Source organism: Epinephelus fuscoguttatus, linkage group LG8 (assembly GCF_011397635.1).
Source record: "Epinephelus fuscoguttatus linkage group LG8, E.fuscoguttatus.final_Chr_v1".
NCBI lineage: Eukaryota > Metazoa > Chordata > Actinopteri > Perciformes > Serranidae > Epinephelus > Epinephelus fuscoguttatus.
In genome coordinates this window covers 34,004,909-34,025,051 of record NC_064759.1, presented here as the reverse complement: position 1 = coordinate 34,025,051, position 20,143 = coordinate 34,004,909, and the positions used below count along the sequence as shown (strand labels likewise).

The window sequence follows — 20,143 nt, the reverse complement described above, 5'->3', positions numbered from 1 at the left end:
AAAAACGAGGCTTTCTGCTGACTTTATAAAAAGCAGCTGACTTCCTCTTCAACAGGAGTATTCCATTTAAATTCAGAGAGGGCCAATTACTAAAAATTTCTTCTCAGCAAAGGTCAAAACCTCAAAATGGCTACACTGCATCCTGCAGTCTAACCCTACATCTAACACACAAAACCAAACACATACATTTCCATATCATTTCAACAAAATGTATAGTCAATTATTTAATGTAGGCTACTTTACCATACAGACACATTGATCTTGTATAGAAAACAAATAGTTATCTTTAGCACAAATAAAACTAGTTCTAGCACATTAACTTAGGGTCTACATTTCAAGAAAAGGAAAAGACAGGGCTTTGAGCAGCCCCTTTTCTCTTGTTTTTCTACTGTAATTCGTAGTGAGAGAACTGAGACTGCCCTGCCAGTAGTATGAATCTCAACTTGAATGAAGTTGGTGCCATTCTCACGAACACATGCTGGTACTCATTGGTGAGCCTGGACTGGTACTTGGTTTTAATAATGTTCATAGCAGCATAGAAAGCTGACTCACAGCTGTAAGTCGATCTTAACATGGTCAAGATGTGTCATGTTACTTTGGTAAGAGCAGAGAAAACAGTCTCTGACTCAGTCTGTAACCAGAAAGTAACAGGGTCAAGCTGCTTCATGCTGCCATCTCTCACACATCTCTCTTATGCTCTACTCAATTGTTGACAAACTGTAAACAACTGCTTTGATTTGCTCAGTTGACTGAAGCTATTGCTGCATTCACTAGATTAGTTGTAACTGCAGTGAGGCAGAGGAGGAACCAGAAATGAGCTTAGCGACCTGAACTGTACAAACTCGACTGTCTGTCCACTTTGCCACACTCATCCTATGACCCTTGTCAGAGGCTTGTAAGAAGCATTACGTTATATGGGTTGAATTCAAAGTGATCTGAACAAATTATGTGTTATTTTAAATTCGTTCAAACTTGACTTTTTGAAAAAATGACAGCCCAATGAGGGAAAAAGGTGGGAAACAATCAAAGTTGTCCAAAAGACTCTGGAAAAATAAAAAAAAGTTTGACATGATTTACTTTTATTGATGAAACGCATACAAGAACTCTGGAGCCATTCTGTGGGGCCTTCCCAAGTTTAGTTCAGCAACTTCACCCTGGCCACATCAGCCAACTGATGCCAGCGGGTTTGTCTTGGACAGGCCTGTTTAAAAGGACAGATGTGCTCGACGGTAGACAGAGCTGTCACGTAGTCCATTAGTAACAGTAAGCGGAGAACCACTGAAGGGGAAAATAAGAGGCTTTTTGTCGAGGTCCACTAGCTGCTGCCCAACAGGACCTGTGTATGGTGCTGTGGGAAGCGCCGTCTCCAATCATGGTTACAGAACCGATGACTGTATTATGGACCGGCCCTGGCGAGCCACTCTGATACTTCACTGGCCGGATCTGGAAAACCTGAGAATGAGGCTGAATCAGCAACGATGGACTAATACAATAATAAGGGCAGAGATTTTTTATGCTGCTGACTCGCTAATTTAGAGCCAAGTCAAACAAACGCGGATCCATGTGAGAATGGACACAATATGTTAGCTAACTGGCCATCTATACTTTAAAGAAGCCATTAAACAATAGGGATGAGTGGACCACTCAGTGAGGAATAAAAAGGTCTTATGCAGCATGTGCTCCTATAAGCATCTTTACACAACTACATCTCCACACGCAGACTCTCCAAGCACGACAGGAAGACTTTCCACAGCATATCATCTGAGCCATTGGTCTGGCAGAGGTAAACCAGCCATTTTGTTCATCCCATAAAGAACAACTATTACATTTACTGGACCGCTGTAGACAGCGGGTCAAAATAAAATACACTCACTTCTCTACGTTTTCAGCAATTTCTGCCCATGATTCCCTTTGTCAATGGGAGGGCTGAATATATTTAGATCCAAGTATAGCTGGTGGCTGCCAGAATGGATCCCTCAGAACAGAAAGATGGCATGTTCCTCCAGAGCGTTGCCTTAATGATCTCTCATGCTGAAAGACACATCACTCTTCATTTATTTTATACATCCACACTAAAATGCAACACTCTAGCTTCATATAAATCAGCTCACCACACAGCACATACACATGTGCACACACACCCTTGACTGAAAGATATGCAAGGTAAATGTGACTCACAGGAAATTTTAATTGGCTGCCAGTAGCCGGATATGTGTCTGCAGCCTATCTCACCGTCTGCACATTCACCGCATCTGACGGCCAGTTAATAAGCAGTACAAAAGGCCAGCTTTACAGAGATGTGTGCATGTCGGAAAAGCTTGACACCAGGTGTACTATCTTTTGAATTAAGAAGTTGACACAATGTTTTGGCTACTCCCTCTCTACATCTTAGAAAAGTCCCAAAAATCTATTTCTCAGAGGATAAGAACCTTTACAAAAGGCTCCACAAAACAGTACACATTTTTTACTAAGACAAAAGGCATGTCAGCTTCTGAGAGGTTTTAACACCACAACAGGCCCCAGGACTACACAGTGATATAAAAAGTAGCGATGAAAATTTAATGTTAATCTATAATCGAATGTAATATTTAATTTCATCTCCACCAAGGAGATTATGTTTTTGATTTGGTTTGTTTTTCTGTCAGCAGGATTACGGAGAACTTACTGGCTCGATTTTCATGAAACTTGGTGGAAGAGGGTAGCATGAGCCCAGGAAAATCCCGTCACATTTTGGAGCGGATCAGTATTATGGGACTGATACACAAGTGATTTTTCACTTTCTTTAACATTGCCTTGGCAGAGATCCGCACTCTTTGGCTGCCCTTCTACTTTTGGTCTGCTATCATCAGTTATGACAACTATGTGTTAGGAGCCCATGTGGAGCTACTACATGCCCAACAAAGAATAAAATTCCTAAACGCTGAAAACTGATGTCTTGTTGCAATACACAAACTCTTTAGGATTGAAGCTATTAGTCAATACATGGAAAATTGTCAGCCATTTTGGTAATCAATTAATTACTACAGTTATTTAAGGGGGAAAAATGCTAAACATTAGCCAGTGGTGGGTACAAGATTATCAGACGTGTACCCCACTAATCCTTTTTTCAACCCCATTCGACCTTTTTTTCCTTCAGTGTCTATAGACTATGAGCATGAAAAAAAGGCCATGACGACATTCAAAAAATACTGGATTTGCACAAATATAAGAAGGTTGTTTTTTTTTTTTTTTTTTTGAAAATTACATGTGAATAAGCAGGGCTTGCACTGTATTCGAGGACCAGACAACAATTTATTATTTACAACACAAGATATTCTCTTTGAATGCAAAGAGTGTATCCTACAGAAAGTCTTGCCTTATGGGTTATTTGTAACCTTAATGCTGCTAGGCTAGTGAGTATCTACAGGTTAGTTTATAGTGTTTATTATAGTAAGCCCTAAAGATGTTTTGTCCGTACAGTTCACTCAACAGGAGTTTCTCAAGGCTGGTGTGGTGTGTTTTGCTGCCAAAGAGGAAATACACTCATGATGACAAGTAAAAACAAGTCGAAAGTGTCCCTCAATGACTCCAAACATCATTTTTCTGGAAATTCACCGGTTGTTGAATCTGTCAAACGGCCAAGGATTAAGGTTAATGCAGATCAAAGAGCCTGACAGGAGACTGTGTGAAAATACAGACTGATAACAGCTACACAAATATGGGTCCTGCTTTTTTGGTATTATTTTAGGTTTGCTTATCGTTTCATAATCAGGGTAATCTAGTATCAGGGAGAATCAACATTCCACATAAACTTTTTTTCTTGCTTCTGTGAGGATTTGCTGCATTTCTCTTTTACATCACTGTAAATTAAATATATTTAGGTTTTGAACTGCTATCAGACAAAACAAGCAACACTTTGACCTTGTGATGCAGCTTTTTCACTAGTTTCTAACTTTTTTTTGGACTGAAAAATTAATTTACTCATCATAAAAATAAATTACAGGTTGATCCATAATGAAACCATAACCTGTTGGCCTAAAAAAAAAAGTGCTATATAGATATTCTCTTTAACCTAGTTCTGCATGGGTGGGTTGCTGTGTAATGAAACTCTTAATGTCTGAGCCTCAGCAGAGCTGCAGCCACAGAACCATCGAGACGTCATGCCAACCCAGTGCAGCTGTGCAGCACCCAGTAGTTAGGGCACCACTGTGCGAGGTTATTGAGGACACAAAGGGCTGTTTCTCATTTTATGCATTATACATTTGGCATGCGCTCGGCTGAAGAGAACTGTATGCACAGGCAAATGTGAGCACACGTGCCTATGCAGACACTAGACACAAGAAGTCACCATTGTACAAACAAAATCAGGTTCATTTGCTATTTTGGTCTGTTTTGAAGTATATCCTTGAGACATGGGCTGATACAGTAATTATTATTCCAATAGAATTTCTATAAATAACAATATAATAAGCTTGATAATTTTTCAGTTAAGTATACAGCAGTATATGTCAGAATTGCTCAGTATAAATGAAGCTGACTGTACTCACTCCACGCCTGCAAATAATTATTATATCTTCCAATTATTTTCCTCATTTTCCCAAACAAAAGTTAAAAATTTAAAAGGTATTTAATTTACAGTGATAGAAAATAGTGAAAGCCGGCTGATTAAACTTCTGTTAATTGACAAGTCAATTAATGTATTAACTGTTTCAGATCTAATTCATTCCATCACCTGCTAAATTACTAAATATAAAGATACAAAGAGAGCACAAACAACCTGTCCTTCACAAGTCAAAAAGCATTTAGTGAATTCCTAAGAGGTGGCAGCACAGACAAATTTCATGACAAGACAATGGCAGTCATGTCTACCTTTGGACACAAGAGCTTATCTCAGCGTTATGCCACCAGCATGTTTTATGCATCAAAGGAACAGGAAGAGATATTGTATTAATGCTTTGTGCAACAAACCAGTGTTGATTCCACCACCTTTTATTTGTGTTGACAAGTCTAATGTTGTAAGCAGGGGGGTGTTTAGGGTTAGGGTGTGTTCAGGCATTTGTTTCATTCTGACTAATGCACATCTGGATATTCGCCCGTGCGCTTCAGATTAATTAAAAGATAAAATAAAGGCCCTAAATGTCTACTCCTATGCATTAGTCTGGGTGATAACGATCACAATTTAGCCTAGAATTAATTCTGTGCCTTCACTGTGATTTGATAAAAGCCTGATGAAAAAAAAAAGCTCTTTCTGTGCTCAGCCTGCAGAACACGCCAGGAAAAAAAGGATCTCAATGGAGAGAAAAAAAACTCAGGGGATACCAGTGTATCAGTGTAATGCAACAGTGACTTAACTGCCAAATATGAAAGAGAGAACAGGATCTGTGTTATGTGTGTGTGTGTGTTTGTGTGTAGTAGGGTTGTGGGGAAATTGGTTTATGTGTTCGACATCGACAGACATTCAAAGAGGGCATTTGGTTGGAGGAAATGACAAGGAGAGTTGTTGTTGACAAGCCCGAGGTGGCAGGCCTGGCATTAGGCCCACTAAACAGCACATAAACACTCTATTCAATTTCATGGCAGTGGTTTTAATGGTGCACAACTTTTTTTTTTTTTTTTTTAAACCACATTCACTTGAGAAGTCCCCTCTTTGAGCAAACAATCTGTAACTGACTACTGCTCACTTCGAGTCGCAAGTCCTTCAGTGGCAGCACAATACTACAGTCTCTGCCATCAGTTCCAATTGACTCCCTGTTAAATTACTACCCTCCTACCGCAATTTCATCCTGTGCTTTAACTGTTAGTTATAAGATTTGCTTGGCAGCAGGAGAGGCAGAGCGCTCACTGACAGAGTTGTATGTTTCTCCAAGGGAGCATGAAAATTGGATGATAAATAGCAAAATTAAAATGGATCTGGTGATTAATCTGCAAAAAGCAGCCATGTTGACATAAGAGGACAGCATGTGACATATTCAAGGGCCACTAAAAAAGCAGCATCCTGAGAGTGAAGAGGATGTATATACACTGTGAAGCTCCTTAAGGTCCACCTAAACACACACACCTTGGGTTTCATCTCCAAAGAGCTTTTCAAAACATCAGACTCTCTCCTCCTGATTTAGTCTACTGAGACTTGAAAATGGTGACCAGGAAAGATGCCACTATTCCCCAAACTGTCTTGCGTCGTGCTCCTTCCCCACATTTCAAAATAAATAAAGACTGAATACTCGCTGGAACGCATCTTAGAGGCCTCCCAAATAAAATATTTTGTTTTGGTGAGAGCCATAGCCTGCATAAAGCTGAGGCAACATAAACTAGTAGTCAAGTCTTACCAGCTGTGGAAGGAATCCTGTTTACCAAGCACCAAAGAGAACCACACAGTCCAGAGGAACACTGCCTCTGCACCACAATAAACACATCTTCTGTAAGAAGATGAATCCAATGAACAACAGCTCTTCAACGGCAACATTATTTATGCCAAATGATGATCTAAATGATCTATTGTAGCGTAATCACTTAGGGATGCAGAACATGGCTGCGAGTCTGTGGCCAAAGATGAAAATAGAGATAAAATATTTTTAGAACACTGGTTTAATAGGCAACAGAAAGAGATGCCACGATGAAACAGTTTGTCAGCAGAAAATGAGAACTGAGATGCATCTTTGCTCAGGCTGCTGTGTTTGACATTGTATGCTTGTGTCTCTGTTACCTTACAAACGGTTTCAGTGTCCCAGGGCAGGATGGTCTGTAGATCAATGAGCTCGCACGACACTCCCAGTTTCTCTTGAGCCATATTGGCCACCTCCCTCATCACATGGATCTAAGTGGAAAAAGAAAAGGAAGAATGCCTTTAAATCTAATGAGCTAATGCAGTTTACAGCTTGGCTGAGATATCACGCCTGCAACAACAGAAACTCTGTCCTACATTTGTTCTGCATTTTATGTCTGTCAATTATAGGCTTACACAAAAATATCTATCGTGAAGAGCCATAAACATATACATTCTCATATGACTTCCAGATGCTGCAGAGCTGTAAAATTTATTAGAACTCCAGAGACTTGGGTCTGATTCAAAAAGCGTTTGCAAAATCCCCCAAAAACAAACAAGCAATGATGCAGCTGGACAATATTGGATCACGTAAATGCTCCAGTGACAGAAATGCTGCAACACTGGGCTAAATATCCACGATGCAGTATTGGCATCAGGGCTGGGTTTCTTTAAAAACTGAAGATACCAATACCAATTCCAGTACCCTTAAAGTGATAAAGATGTCAGTAGAGTTTTTCATTCAATACCCATAATTTGAATGGAGTGGGGTGAAGTGTAACCATCATTTTGAACATTTAGTTTAGAACTCGGCACACCCAATGGGTCTAACAACAGAGTCAAGCTGTGTCTGTGTGAATTTGTTGGGACAGTTCAACAGTGTGGCATTGTTAGCTAGTGCTGCTGTGTTATCTTGTGCTAACAGGGCAGATGTTGAACTGACCATTCACCAGAAGCAGAGCCCTAACTGGCACTGCATTACAATTAAACATACTGAGATACAGATATTGCAATTAGGCTTGGGTGGTATCATGGTATTACCGTATACCAGGGTGATTGAAAATCCTGAGGGTTTGATTTTCAGTACTGTCAAAAATACAGTCGCTCCTCTTTCTATTAAACTCATTGTATGTAGTGCACAGCACGTGACAGCAGAGGTCAGTCTGTACTAGTCGAACAGGCAGCTGGTACTGGTGGGGATAACGTTACAGGACTATAAAAAGCCAGCCAGCAACAGCAGCAGAGACAAACAGTGGAGAAAACCGCATGTTTTTGCATCTAACTCAGTGAATTTAATATATATTTTGACCACACCAGAGTTGGTGATTGTTGAAACAGCGGACTAACTATTTAAACAATAACAAGACTAACCAAGATGGTTTTGGCGAGATGAATTTTGTTTTTATCGAGTTTGCACGAAGTGTGTTTACCATGAGTTAATGAGGCAATAAAGCTAGTCGTATTTCGGTGGGAGATAGAAACTTGAATTCAAACAGTGTACGGTTATATTTCTCTGTTTAATAAGGAAAACAGGTGTAAAAACATATCTTTCTTAACATTTTGTTAATTTCTACTGTGTATTTATTATACTGTAAAAACTAAGAGAGGTTGGGGAAAGAAGCGAAGTTGCCAGTAGTGGGGGGATTGGGTAGTGCTGCACACTAATAGCGTCATATAAAAAATATACTCCGATGAATCTTCAGGAAGGTATGAAGGTATTAAAAATATAAAAACCTCCCCAGTTTAATTGCAATTAAAACATAAGCTGCAATACATGTTTCTCCTCCTCCACAATGTGTAACTGATAAGAATTGGTTCACAGCCCAACAATGAATATCTTTAAATGTAAAAATGTAAAACAAACAAAACAAACAACAACAACAAAAAAAAAAAAAATCAAAAATCAAAACTGACTGTTCAAACTAAAACTTTATAACTTAACATTCACATCAGCTGCAAATGCTCTGCTGGTACACTGGAGATAAATAAAAAAGGATAATAAGAACAATAATAAAACATTGTTTTTTACTGTGCTTGCTGCTGAGGAATGCACAGCCTCTCGCAGATCACTGCCTAATAAACAGAAAGTTGAAAATAGCCATTTAAAACTCAAAACATGTTATTCTTACTAATTCATCATTCGTGTAATAAAGTACTTGAGTTCACGGAGTCCGTGTTTACTGGCAGGCGTCACTGGCTGCCTCCAAATAAAAATGGCTGTGATAAATCTGAATCATCGCAACTAGAAGAGTTGTCAACAATCACGCCAGTTTAAAAGATACAGGCCCTGGCCTCAAGCTAACAAATAATCTCAGTAACTGTAAGGAATTATTACAGAACGATGTTGCCATTACTTTCTTTGTGCGGGAGAAATCATTAATAGAGGGGCTGTTCAGACTAGGGGAAAAACATGCTCTGTTTGGGTGATCAGAAACTGAGGACTGGGCATTCATCCTTTCACTCCACTCTGTGAAAGTTGTTTTCTTTACTCTCATCTGCACAGGCCTGACGGACGAGGGGAGTAATGAGGTGGGAAAGAAGAGTGGCATTTCAGAAAGGAGAGCCATGCTTTCCACTACTTCACTGGATCCCCGCTCTTCTCTGTCCACCCTTCAACAATAATACTGGCTTTGATGGAGAAGATTTCCTTCAATGCCCTCCGACCCCCCTCCCGAGCTCCAGGTACATTACGACCTGGATAAGCCTGTTTAAGTGGCTGAGGACAATCAAAGTCGGGGATGATGCCTGGTGAGTTACAGGCACCTTGATACGGAGCTGCACAAAATAAAATCTCTCGGATAAAAGGAGAGGCAACAATGGAAAGTGTGTGGCAGACGTGTGGTGGTAACACATGGAGAGCCTTGATGATGTGGAGATGTCTGGGCAGATACAGCCGCAGACTGCTGGCTGAGAGACCCCGCTGGGACAGAGGAGGCTTGTGATAGACTTAAAGTTAATCCACTGCTTGCCTCTCTGGCTTTAAACTTCATTTAGCGGTGATGAGATTGGACTCCTTTTTTTCCCTGTGGCCATGGAAAATGATCCAAAGATAGATGAAAACTTAAAACTGCTCAGGTCACCCACTGAGTCTGTCAGTGATGCGCAGGAACGCCTACCTGTGTCCCCCAGGCAACCAGAGTGACATCACTTCCTTCCTGTAAGACCTCGGCCTGCGAGAGTGGGATGGTGTACGGCTCCACAGGAACCTGCTCCACTGAGGAAACACACACACACACACATTCAATGACAGATTATTATTCCATCAGTGCTTATGTGCAAACACATTACATGCAAGCTCACACGCAAAATAAACGAGGGTCGATTCTGAACACACTTATTAACCGCTTCACTATGCACCCTGTGGTTTTCATATAAAATATTCAGATGCTGACCGGACCCTAAATGATAGACTACATGACAAACTGGTGAAATGACAGACAGTCAAAGAACACAGTTCCTACTCTAGAACATTTTATCTGGCCCATTTCAAATGCTTTTTCATGCTTTTTTCCAGAACCTCATCTCTCACCAGAGACAGAGTGTGCTTTTATCAGCACAATCTGACGCATGACCTAATGATGTCTTTTGCCAGCTACAGGCACATAACCCTGATTAATCCTGACAACAAAACATTGGTGGGATGGGATATCAATCAGAAAAGAGGCCACATAAACGAGGCATTGGTCCAAAAAGGGGGGCCTCGCAGCCAGCCTCTCTTTGAACCCAAGTCCAAGACAAAGTGCATGTAAGTATATGGTTTGAATAATAGTTAATAATGTCTTGGAGAGCTGAAGCATGGTCATGGAAATCATTACAATGCAAAAAACTTAGCATAAACTCAAACTGCCATCACTTTTAAACATGCGGATTATTAGCAATATTTATACTACCCAGACACAACATTATTATCACTAAATGCTGTTTTTTAACTACGGTATCTCTGAATCTCATTCGCAGCCATGACTTTGGCTGAAATCACACAGAGCACAGGATTTTAAAGCGTGAGTGGACTCTGAACCAGACTGCTGAAATCAGTCCTACATGGCAAAGCAAGAAGTCATATTTACAATTAGACGGAGTAATTATACCCTGGGGAGACGCTGGGTTGAGACCTTTCTGGAAACCTTGAATGACTTCCATGATCCTTTCAAGCCTTTGGGAAGCCGTAAAGGAAAGAAAAATTGCCCATCCTGACGACTCACTATATTAAAACAACATAAAGGGCTTGAGTGAATCATATGCAACTCCTGATTTAGGCTTCCAGACGAGACAGAAAATAGGCCCTTGGTGTGGAATAATAGCATTTTGCAGAACGTTAAAATTGAATTATGAAAACTAGGTTATGGTTTAATAAGTGAAATCTCAGGCTCCATGAAACAGTACGGCCTCGATGAGACAAATGTGTGGTTTATATCCTCTTCTGCACGAAGAAAAGAGAGACCGCTGCAATTAAAAACACGACTCCATAATCCAGGCAGAGGTCATTAGAGGCATGTGGACCTGGCACGAGAGCTGGCTCGCTCTGCCCCCTTAAGAAATCAAAATAAGCCCTGAAACGCTACCAGTAATAAACCTCCTGTGTGAAATGGACGAGTGATTTGTCATACAGCTTTAAAAACATAAAGAATCTGACTAACCAGAAACAAAAAGGAGGCCGTGTGTTAATGTGGCTGAAACCATTAAGTGATGCGTTCATTATAGCTCAACAAAAGCAGCTGGTCAGTAAGCACATCCTCTTTCAAACATGTCTCCAAACTCATGTTGGCTCAATTGACTGACCCCATCAAGGGCTTTTAAAAATGTATCTATTATATTTGGCATCAGTCAGCATGGCAGGCAAGACCTCTCTTACATGCAGCACATTACTGATGCTCACGTCATCAGTTTCTAAAAGACAAATAAACTATGATTCATATCAACTTAGCAACAATGCAAACAAGCACACTGCCAAGAATTCAGACACCTGCTCTTGGCTGCCCTGTTGAACCATCAATCTGAGACATCATTCCTGTATTATATTATCATACCCAAAACCTTGCTCTGACACAGTGCTTTACATTTTCCAACACACATGAACATAATTGGACTAGTCAGTTCTTCCACAGACGCTGAATCCTACACGACTTTGACCGATTTTTAGTCCATCACAGCTGTAAGGCATTAGGGGCATGAATAATACACTGGTATCAAGTACTGTCATGTTTTCTTATATTCTTTGGCTAAACTTTGTGCTTCATAGCAACAGAAAAGGGCAACACATTATATATTTACTGACTATACACTAACACATCAATCATTATCAGTAGTCAAGAGATCTAAAATTTTGCAGCAAAATTAATTCATTCAAATGGGTTCACAGCATTCAGTGACTTCGCTCGCTGGTGGAAAGTAAATCCTTGCAAAATTTCTTGCATCCAGTTAAACAATGGTGAACTCTGACTCACAAATTTGTGCCACTGACCAATAGCAAGCTGTCATGACAGTGCTGACCTTTGAGAGAATGGGGAGCAGGACAGTTAAAAAAGTGGAGGTTATTGTAGCTCATGATCTCTTTTGCACAGAATGGACTGAAGACAGTTATGACCGTTGATGTTAGCGGTTGCTAACTGACCGGTAGCAAGGAGTTTACATGCTTTTTAGCTTGAAAAGCTTTTTTTTCCCTTTTTAATAATACTCTTCACTAATTAATATTGGACCCTGACCACAAAATGCCAGAAGGAGTTAACAGCTCAGTACAGAAACAAGAGAAACAAGCTTAAGAAGCTATTATCAATGGCAATACTGTGGAACTTCGGCTGTGGAACCAAATATATAAGATGTTAAATGAATTTTGCTGCAAGTGCATCTTTTTTTTTTTTTTTTAAGATTTTTTTTGGGGGGGCTTTTTAGCCTTTAATGGATAGGACAGACAAGCGTGAAAGGGGGAGAGAGAGAGGGAGTGACATGCAGCAAAGGGCCACAGGCTGGAGTCGAACCCGGGCCACTGCGGCAACAGCCTTGTACATGGGACGCCTGCTCTACCACTAAGCCACTGACGCCCCGCTGCAAGTGCATCTTGAAAGTTACATATTTTATTGCTCTTTAATGTTAACCAGAATTACTGTCTTGTGGTTGTACGCCTCAGCCAATCTGTCAGGGTGCAGTTTACATCCATGTCCGTCCAGACTCAAATAATATAAGACTTTAAAGAAATTTAATAATAACTAAATTTTTTGACAAAATGGAAATTATAACTATCATTGTATTGACATGTATGATTCTACTGAATAATTTCCAGTGACAAACATGCTGTCTTCACTTAGCGCCTGTTTTTGCAGAGGTGTACGGAGGACTGATAGAGCTTGGTCATATGGTGCAACGACAATCACCTGAAGCTCAATATCAGCAAAACCAAATATGATCACAATCTCCCCTCCTGAGAAATAGTGTTGAAAAATGTCCAGAAAAGTCTTTTTGCAGAACACTATGATGTCAAAGTGAAGATGGCTTTTGATGTTTTGGATATAAAATGTCATCATTTTATCATTTTATCCTATTGGACATTTTTGTTAAACTGTCATAATTAGCATGTGGATTTGTGGATTATGGTCAAAAACATGTTTGTGAGGTCACAGGGACCTCTGATCATCAAAATCTAATTGGGTCATTGTTGAGTCCAAGTGGGCATTTGTGCCAGATGTAACGCAATTCCCTCCTGACATTCCTGAGATATCACATTCATGAGGGGGAAGGACAGACGGATGGACGGACAGCCGGGAAGCATAATACCTCTGGCTGCGACTGCTGCCAGCATGGAGGCATAAAAACTCGAAAAACATTGAGGGAGGTGTGATGATTACAGTCACTCCCTTTGTGCTGAGGAATGGTTTTTAAATCAGACCGCACAGAAACATAAGAAATGTTTTGGACAATGATCACTTACTTGGTGCCATAATTGAAACAATCACAGCAGACAGCTGTAATATTTCACAATCTCATCTGGCTCTTATCAAAGTGGGAAACAAAACTTGTGAAAATCAGAGGTTTCGCTTTGAGGCTGGTAGTACCAATCTGTTCTGGTTCTGCCTTTCATTACTGTAATGAGCTCAGCAATCATCTTCAAGCCTCCAACTCTGTCTAATCATGTATATTAAATTATTATCATGTAGCCTTGGCAGCACTGTTTTGCAACAGCTGCCAACAACTGTTAAGAGTTTATTACCACTTTGCTGGACACCTTTTGCACGGCAGTCTGCCCAAAGCCATGCTGGTGTTAACACTGACGTTCCCTCAAAATAGGGAGAGGAGGGAGAGAGGATTCAGCTGGGCACTGTCACAGCCCATTTAAACGGTCTGCTTCACACTTGTGGTCCTGCTGAACTAACTTACATTGTTTGCAGTCAGTCACATTGTTTGTTTGCTTTGCCTCACACCCCTAAACAGGAGGACATTTGCTTTCAATAAGGTGCCCACGCAAACAGATTGAGGGACACAGGCACAAAGCTGAACATCAGGGGGGCAAATGAACACAACTAACAATGCAATTCACAGTCGAGCTTACCTGCTGCTCTGTACAAGATCTTGGGCTCAAAGAATATACAGGGGTTTTGGTCAGCGATGCAGGAGAGGAGGAGCCCCTTGGCCTGCACTGGACTACGAGGTATTACAACCTGAGGAACATATGATGCACATTATTAGACTCAGTAATGATGCTAAGACAATTTCACCTTCACTGCCACGTCTGAAAAATATCCAACTTTGATTTTTATATTTGAACTTGTGTTCACATTTTACAGTGTGTAAAGTAGAATGGCTCCAAAAGAAGAACGTAAAATCATCAGACAGGCCAATGCGGCTTAAACTGGACTCAGTCCAACTAACTGTTTGTTAGGACTCTGACACAAAACTGCTCAATATACAGAGCAGACTAAGACACAAACAATATTACAAACTCTTAATATCAAGTGTCGTCTCTCTGGCATTGCAATTGTGTCAGATGTTAAATCTCTTAATGGTATTTAGGTCAGTATTGGGGTATCAGAGCAACACTGGGCTGAAGCTGAAAAAAAGCCTGTCAGACTGTGTGGTGGGACTGATTCTCAGGCGGAGCTCACAGAGCTGATAGTATGCACAAAGATTAACATTTATCAGCCTGACCTTTGCTGGGAGACAACATGTTTATTGCTCTCAGTGATGGTTACTCAGCGTGGATAAACTGTAGCTGTAAACCATACAGTCATCCACTGTCTGTGGCGTATGAGATACTGATGATAATTATATACAGTATGTATGCTCATTAGAAAAAGCAGGGTGGGATGTTATAGCCTGACATTTTAACTTGTTTACTTTGAACACATGCTGTTGATTCCATTTCAGTGATGCTATCAGGGAATACTGTATCCTGCATCACATCTCTATGAGAAGTTTCTGTTTCTCTCCTCAGTCTGTTCACATATACAAACTCAAAAACCCGGGCTGTCTCTTGCTTTTATAAAAGCCTAAAGCTTGCAGTTGTGTTTAGAGGTGAGCATGAAGTTAACATACCACTAAATGTATATGACCAGACAGTTATTTCCTCCAGGTGCCACTACAATAGTGCACAACAAAGCTGTTCCAGAGTTATCTGTTTCTTATTCAAGTCCCTGCATCTTTTTAAAGTTGTATCATACTGACAAAGAAGCTGTTTGCCTCAACAATCAACACTGCTTTCAGTTTTCTTTAAGTTTCTTTACTTGGTTGAGCTGGAGTAGAAAACAGCTGTACTGCCACTTTTGGATGAAATCAAACAACTCCAAAATGTTGCTCCAATGCGTGAGAGAAAGTGTGCATAAAGCTGAACCTGGAAGCGATGGGCTTCTTTTCAGTTCCAGTGGGAGTTGCCAAGTTATTCTTGAAATGTTTAATTACTAACAATTAACACCCTGTGTCAATATTTGAAAGAGGATAGTTGAGTTGTCATTGCTAACAAGAAATTGTAGTGAAAAGTGCTGTACTACCTTCGCCACGATACCATCACCCAAAAGTCAGAAATGTTGGTTTTCTGTTCATACAGAGCAAGAGCACCGTATCTTCAGAGTGAATGTAAGGCAGGACTGGATTGTAATTTAACCCTTGGTTTCCTTCTAACCCTCTTTACCTTCTCATCATCTCATCTCCTCCAGCAGCACTCCAGTTCTCACTGACTAAAATTTCCCCACCATGTTATCCTTCTAGATTTTGGCTGGTGCTATTTTATTTAAAGGAATACTTCACCCCTCATATGGCATTTTGTCTATCAATTATTCACCCTGTGTTGCATTCTTGGGATGAAAACAGATATCCCACATGTCTCCATGGTAAACACAGTACTCAAAGAAGGAGATGAACTGAAATCAATGGGGTCCACTTTAAACAACAGCAAAGCTATATCAAAACATCTGTTGGCAAACTCTCACACATACTTGCACTATAATCCAAGTCTCTTTTATCCAACTGTATGCTCGGTACTTCCCAAACACATGCATTAAAAACTATTTAAAACCCTTCCGTGCAACCAGTCTCATGAACAGACCAGTTGTGCGTCTATGCTGTTTTCTCTGAAGCATTCTGATATTGTTTTACTGTTGTTTCAGGACTCCTAGGCTTCATCAAGAATTTTCTCAGTTTTTGCATTTTTAATTCACCATGATGACATGTCAGAAAATTCTAGTTTTCTTCCCAAATTAAACATAAGACGGGGTGAGTAATTGATACACAAATGATCATTTGGGGTGTGAAGTATCTATAAGATGTTTTAAGTGGCCCTAGTTTCACTGTTGTTGAGTCTAAACAACAGACTTGTAAAGAGAATTTACAGAGAATAAAAAAAGCTATTTAATACACTTGGGGCCTTGTAACATATACAATTCATCAAATTTAAGGGGTCAGCCTCAGCTTTGACTGAATAAAATCTTTCAGTCAGTTGAAACAGCTTTCCTTTTTGCATGCTGACTATACTCAAGTGCTTCTGGGATAAACCAGGATTTTGTTTTTTTCAGCATCTTTCATTCATTTTTCATTTACTTTACTTGTTGAAACACTGGCCCTAAAAATCACTTGTATGTCTTGTCCTTATTTCTCTCACTCTGTATTTTCTCTCTAGATTTACTTTGAGTATTAACATAACAACAACAATTGCAACAATGCAATTAAACCACCCTATACACCTTGATGTTCTGCTAGAGAACTTTTGAATATGTTTTTGTGGCAAGATGTGACATTGTGAAAATTGCACAAACAGAAGCAATATAAAATGGAAAGAAATACAAGTCAGTGTCTGTAATAATTCATATGGCTGACCTTAATGCCAGGGCAGTGGGCGAAGAAGGCCTCGGGGCTTTGAGAGTGGTAAAGTGACCCGTGGCCAACACATCCCCATGGAGCCCGAATGGTGAGGTTGCCACAGTCAAACAAGTTGCCAGAACGGTAGCGGTACTTGGCAGCTTCATTGACTATCTGGAAAGAGATCAATATAATTCAGATTAACACAACCGCACATATGAAAATTAAATGTTACTGATCCTAATGGGATACCTGGGTTGTTGCAACACCAAAAGCAACAAAGCTCAGTCTGTAAAAAGATAATAACAATGATGTATTGGAAACATTATGAGGGTATAATGAAGTGCATGCTGGTTTGATAGGTGATAACTTGAAAATAGAATGCTTTCTTTTGTTTTTATGAATAAAGACCACACCAGTGGAAACTGGACTAAGACTTCATGTGCCGAGCCATTCTCTCTGTTATTCCTCTTAAAGCTTTAAAAAACCTCATTTTATTTTTAACGATCACCTCAAGTGTCTGGTTCCCTTTACCGATTCCTACAGTTTCTGATACTGGGCTTCCTCCAGAGAGGTGTCCCAAGTTTTTCTCCCTGAAGCTCAGGTGGGCTGTTAATTCAGCTTTTATGTCTCTCTAAGGTCAGTTTGGACTGCATTATTTTAAGCGAGAGCACAGAAGGAGAGAGAAGGAGCCCACTCAAGGACACCAGATTTGTACCACTGTTTTTCTGCACTGCAGCCGGAGCCTTTTAGAAACGGGCACCATTATTACCTTTACTGTTTTATGTTGCCTTGACATAGCAGGGACTCACATTTATCTTGTGGAGGGCGAGAATAAACACAATGACACAAGTGTCACCATGTATGCATAGTAAAACAGAAACCTGTTAATGCTACATTACTCTTCCTCAGAATAAACTCAGAGTAGGACAACATGGGAAAGGGCTCACTTTGTTGAACACATTCTCTGAGCTTGATTGAAGAATATGCATTAATAGAGAATTTGAGGTCTGTTTATCAAACACCTGCACGCAACAAGGAATAAAATATACAAACCAGACAGAAGGCCATTCAGATGAATAAATAAAATCACTGACATTAGTGGCTGCTAGGCTTGCACACAGACTTTTTTCCATTCGTTCCTGAAAGTACTGAATTTTGCATCTTTTGCTACGAGGCCCCATCACTCCTACGCATATACATAGTACTGGGAGAGTCGCATGGATACAAACCACATACATATTGCACAACCATATTCTCAACTGCATGGGTATTCAAATAAAATATAAACAGGTCCAGACCAGTTCCTATAATTTCCTCCTGGCAAAGGTCTGAACCTCATAACATCTAAATTGTGTCCTGTAGCCTACCCCTATGTCTATCAAATAAAACCAATAACATACATTTCCATATGATCAACAATACTTAATGTCTCTCAAAAGTGTATGGCACTTGTAAGGATAACAAATGGCTATCTTTAACACAAATAATTGCAGACTTTTTCTTTTTGCTTAAAGGGCCAGTGTGTAAAATGGGTTGAAAACAGTGACATCAGTGGTCAAATTCTAGATTGCAGGGCTCACTCGCTCACCCCTCCCGTGGCCTCGTAGGGACAAAAAGCCTTGCGCACAAGTTTTTCAGGAGTAGGTCTATCTAGTGACGAGGCGAATGTTTATTTAGAAATCTAAACCATGTTACGATATTGCAATGAATCCCTCACTTTTGGCCTGTACACAGTACAGGCCAAAAGTTTGGACGCACCTTCTCATTCAATGCGTTTTCTTTATTTTCATGACTATTTACATTGTAGATTCTCACTGAAGGCATCAAAACTATGAATGAACACATGTGGAGTTATGTACTTAACAAAAAAAGGTGAAATAACTGAAAACATGTTTTATATTCTAGTTTCTTCAAAATAGCCACCCTTTGCTCTGATTACTGCTTTGCACACTCTTGGCATTCTCTCCATGAGCTTCAAGAGGTAGTCACCTGAAATGGTTTTCCAACAGTCTTGAAGGAGTTCCCAGAGGTGTTCAGCACTTGTTGGCCCCTTTGCCTTCACTCTGCGGTCCAGCTCACCCCAAACCATCTCGATTGGGTTCAGGTCCGGTGACTGTGGAGGCCAGGTCATCTGCCGCAGCACTCCATCACTCTCCTTCTTGGTCAAATAGCCCTTACACAGCCTGGAGGTGCGTTTGGGGTCATTGTCCTGTTGAAAAATAAATGATCGTCCAACTAAACGCAAACCGGATGGGATGGCATGTCGCTGCAGGATGCTGTGGTAGCCATGCTGGTTCAGTGTGCCTTCAATTTTGAATAAATCCCCAACAGTGTCACCAGCAAAACACCCCCACACCATCACACCTCCTCCTCCATGCTTCACAGTGGGAACCAGGCATGTGGAATCCATCCGTTTCTGCGTCTCACAAAGACACGGCGGTTGGAACCAAAGATCTCAAATTTGGACTCATCAGACCAAAGCACAGATTTCCACTGGTCTAATGTCCATTCCTTGTGTTTCTTGGCCCAAACAAATCTCTTCTGCTTGTTGCCTCTCCTTAGCAGTGGTTTCCTAGCAGCTATTTGACCATGAAGGCCTGATTCGCGCAGTCTCCTCTTAACAGTTGTTCTAGAGATGGGTCTGCTGCTAGAACTCTGTGTGGCATTCATCTGGTCTCTGATCTGAGCTGCTGTTAACTTGGGATTTCTGAGGCTGGTGACTCGGATGAACTTATCCTCAGAAGCAGAGGTGACTCTTGGTCTTCCTTTCCTGGGTCGGTCCTCATGTGTGCCAGTTTCGTTGTAGCGCTTGATGGTTTTTGCGACTCCACTTGGGGACACATTTAAAGTTGTTGCAATTTTCCGGACTGACTGACCTTCATTTCTTAAAGTAATGATGGCCACTCATTTTTCTTTAGTTAGCTGATTGGTTCTTGCCATAATATGAATTTTAACAGTTGTCCAATAGGGCTGTCGGCTGTGTATTAACCTGACTTCTGCACAACACAACTGATGGTCCCAACCCCATTGATAAAGCAAGAAATTCCACTAATTAACCCTGATAAGGCACACCTGTGAAGTGGAAACCATTTCAGGTGACTAACTCTTGAAGCTCATTGAGAGAATGCCAAGAGTGTGCAAAGCAGTAATCAGAGCAAAGGGTGGCTATTTTGAAGAAACTAGAATATAAAACACGTTTTCAGTTATTTCACCTTTTTTTGTTAAGTACATAACTCCACATGTGTTCATTCATAGTTTTGATGCCTTCAGTGAGAATCTACAATGTAAATAGTCATGAAAATAAAGAAAAAGCATTGAATGAGAAGGTGTGTCCAAACTTTT

At 40.5% G+C, this 20,143-nt stretch overlaps 1 protein-coding gene across 1 annotated transcript in view; it reads right to left on the bottom strand.

The window, feature by feature from the left end:
* The window catches only part of bckdhb (branched chain keto acid dehydrogenase E1 subunit beta), a 71,927-nt gene that overhangs the window by 37,267 nt on the left and 14,517 nt on the right, over positions 1-20,143 (bottom strand). The window contains exons 5-8 of the mRNA XM_049584360.1: positions 16,817-16,972; positions 14,061-14,169; positions 9,637-9,734; positions 6,683-6,793 (exon numbers count right to left, since the gene is read on the bottom strand). Coding sequence (XP_049440317.1) covers positions 6,683-6,793; positions 9,637-9,734; positions 14,061-14,169; positions 16,817-16,972 — 474 coding nt within the window. The remainder of the gene's footprint in view (positions 1-6,682; positions 6,794-9,636; positions 9,735-14,060; positions 14,170-16,816; positions 16,973-20,143) is intronic.